A 1,293-nucleotide genomic window follows, 5' to 3' on the forward strand; every position below is an offset into this window, starting at 1 on the left:
CCCCGACATCATAGCGCTGCGTTAGAGTCATTGGGTCGGTGGAGTGTAGCGGCGGGGTAGATCTCTGCCGGCCACCGAGCGGTGATGGGGCACCCGCTAGTGAAAGGGAAGGGGCACGAACGTCAGCCCCTTCCTACAAGCGGCCATGGGTCCACGGTGGAGTCCCCCCCTGGATTCACTAACACCTGGCCGCGGGGTGGCAGCGGCGTGAACCCGCGCACTGCAAGGACAAGGAGGAGCAGAAGGGAGGATGGTTCCATCCTCCCCAGAACGGTGCCGTTAAGCCAACTGGGCTTGGGCGTGTTCGAAAAGAGATCCCGTAGCTCCCTCAAAAAGAGCCTGTTCAAGATTTTCTCTTCAGGGCGAGCAATAATTTTTTTTTTTAGGTATGCCTCCTCTCCCCTCTTGCACTCTTCGTAAAGCTGCAGTACTCACGGATGATCCTTATAACCTTCCGTCTCTGGCTGGCCGTCCTGGCTGGGGCCCATATGAGAGCCCCGTACAAGGCTATGGACCGCACCACTCCCGTATATAGTCGGCGTACCAAGTCCGTCGAGGATGGGTAAAAGGTAGCCTAGAGCGGCCTCCGTCCTTTCCACTCGAGGAACGAGGTGGTCAAAGTGCACTTCGACGCTCCAGTGGCTGTCGAGGATGAGTCCCAGATATTTCACCTCTACGGAGGCTCCACCCACCCGTACCCATGATCTTGCCGGAGGTCTCCACGGAGGCAGGCAGTAAAACCACAGGGCCTCGATCTTCTCCGAGGCTATCCTCAGTCCCAGGTCGTAGATCCTCGTGACAGCGGCTGCCACCGTAACCTCTGCTGGTCGGATGGTCCTCCCGAAGGTGCTCTCGACGGTCACCATTAACGTGTCATCTTCTACGCAGATGTAGGTGGCGCCGTCGGGGAGTGAGGCTTACAGGACCGTGTTGTATCCGAGGTTCCACAATAAGGGGCTCAAAATGGACCCCTGTACCGACCAGGGTATTTGATCTCCCTATCCCACCGTTATAACCCGACCACCGCCCACAGGTAAAGAGGAACGTTGTGTTGCACAAGCGCCTCTCCAATGGCGACCCAGGCCAGAGTGTTGAATGCGTTTACAATATCGAGCGATATCGGCAAGCATATTCCACCCAGGTTGACTGCCCTTTCCGAGAGAGCCCGTACTCGGTCGACGGCTTCCATCGTCGATGTGCCCTCTCGGAAAACGAACTGGTAGTCCGCTAGGTCAGGCTCATCGCGGGGCAGGTACCGGGAGAGGCGGGCAACGGCTATGCGCTCAAATATCT

General features: G+C 57.8%; 1 protein-coding gene across 1 annotated transcript; it reads right to left on the minus strand.

Moving 5' to 3' along the window:
• Positions 1-431: 431 nt before the first annotated feature.
• Positions 432-866, minus strand: LOC116426332 (uncharacterized). Its single transcript, XM_031975147.1, has one exon. It carries the CDS (start codon positions 864-866, stop codon positions 432-434), a length of 435 nt encoding a protein of 144 aa, XP_031831007.1.
• Positions 867-1,293: the final 427 nt, after the last annotated feature.

Source organism: Nomia melanderi, chromosome 12 (assembly GCF_051020985.1).
Source record: "Nomia melanderi isolate GNS246 chromosome 12, iyNomMela1, whole genome shotgun sequence".
Lineage (NCBI taxonomy): Eukaryota > Metazoa > Arthropoda > Insecta > Hymenoptera > Halictidae > Nomia > Nomia melanderi.

Bases quoted from the DNA above. Each gene is read 5' to 3' on its own strand.
- LOC116426332 (XM_031975147.1), bottom strand. From the start codon at position 866: ATGGTGACCGTCGAGAGCACCTTCGGGAGGACCATCCGACCAGCAGAG.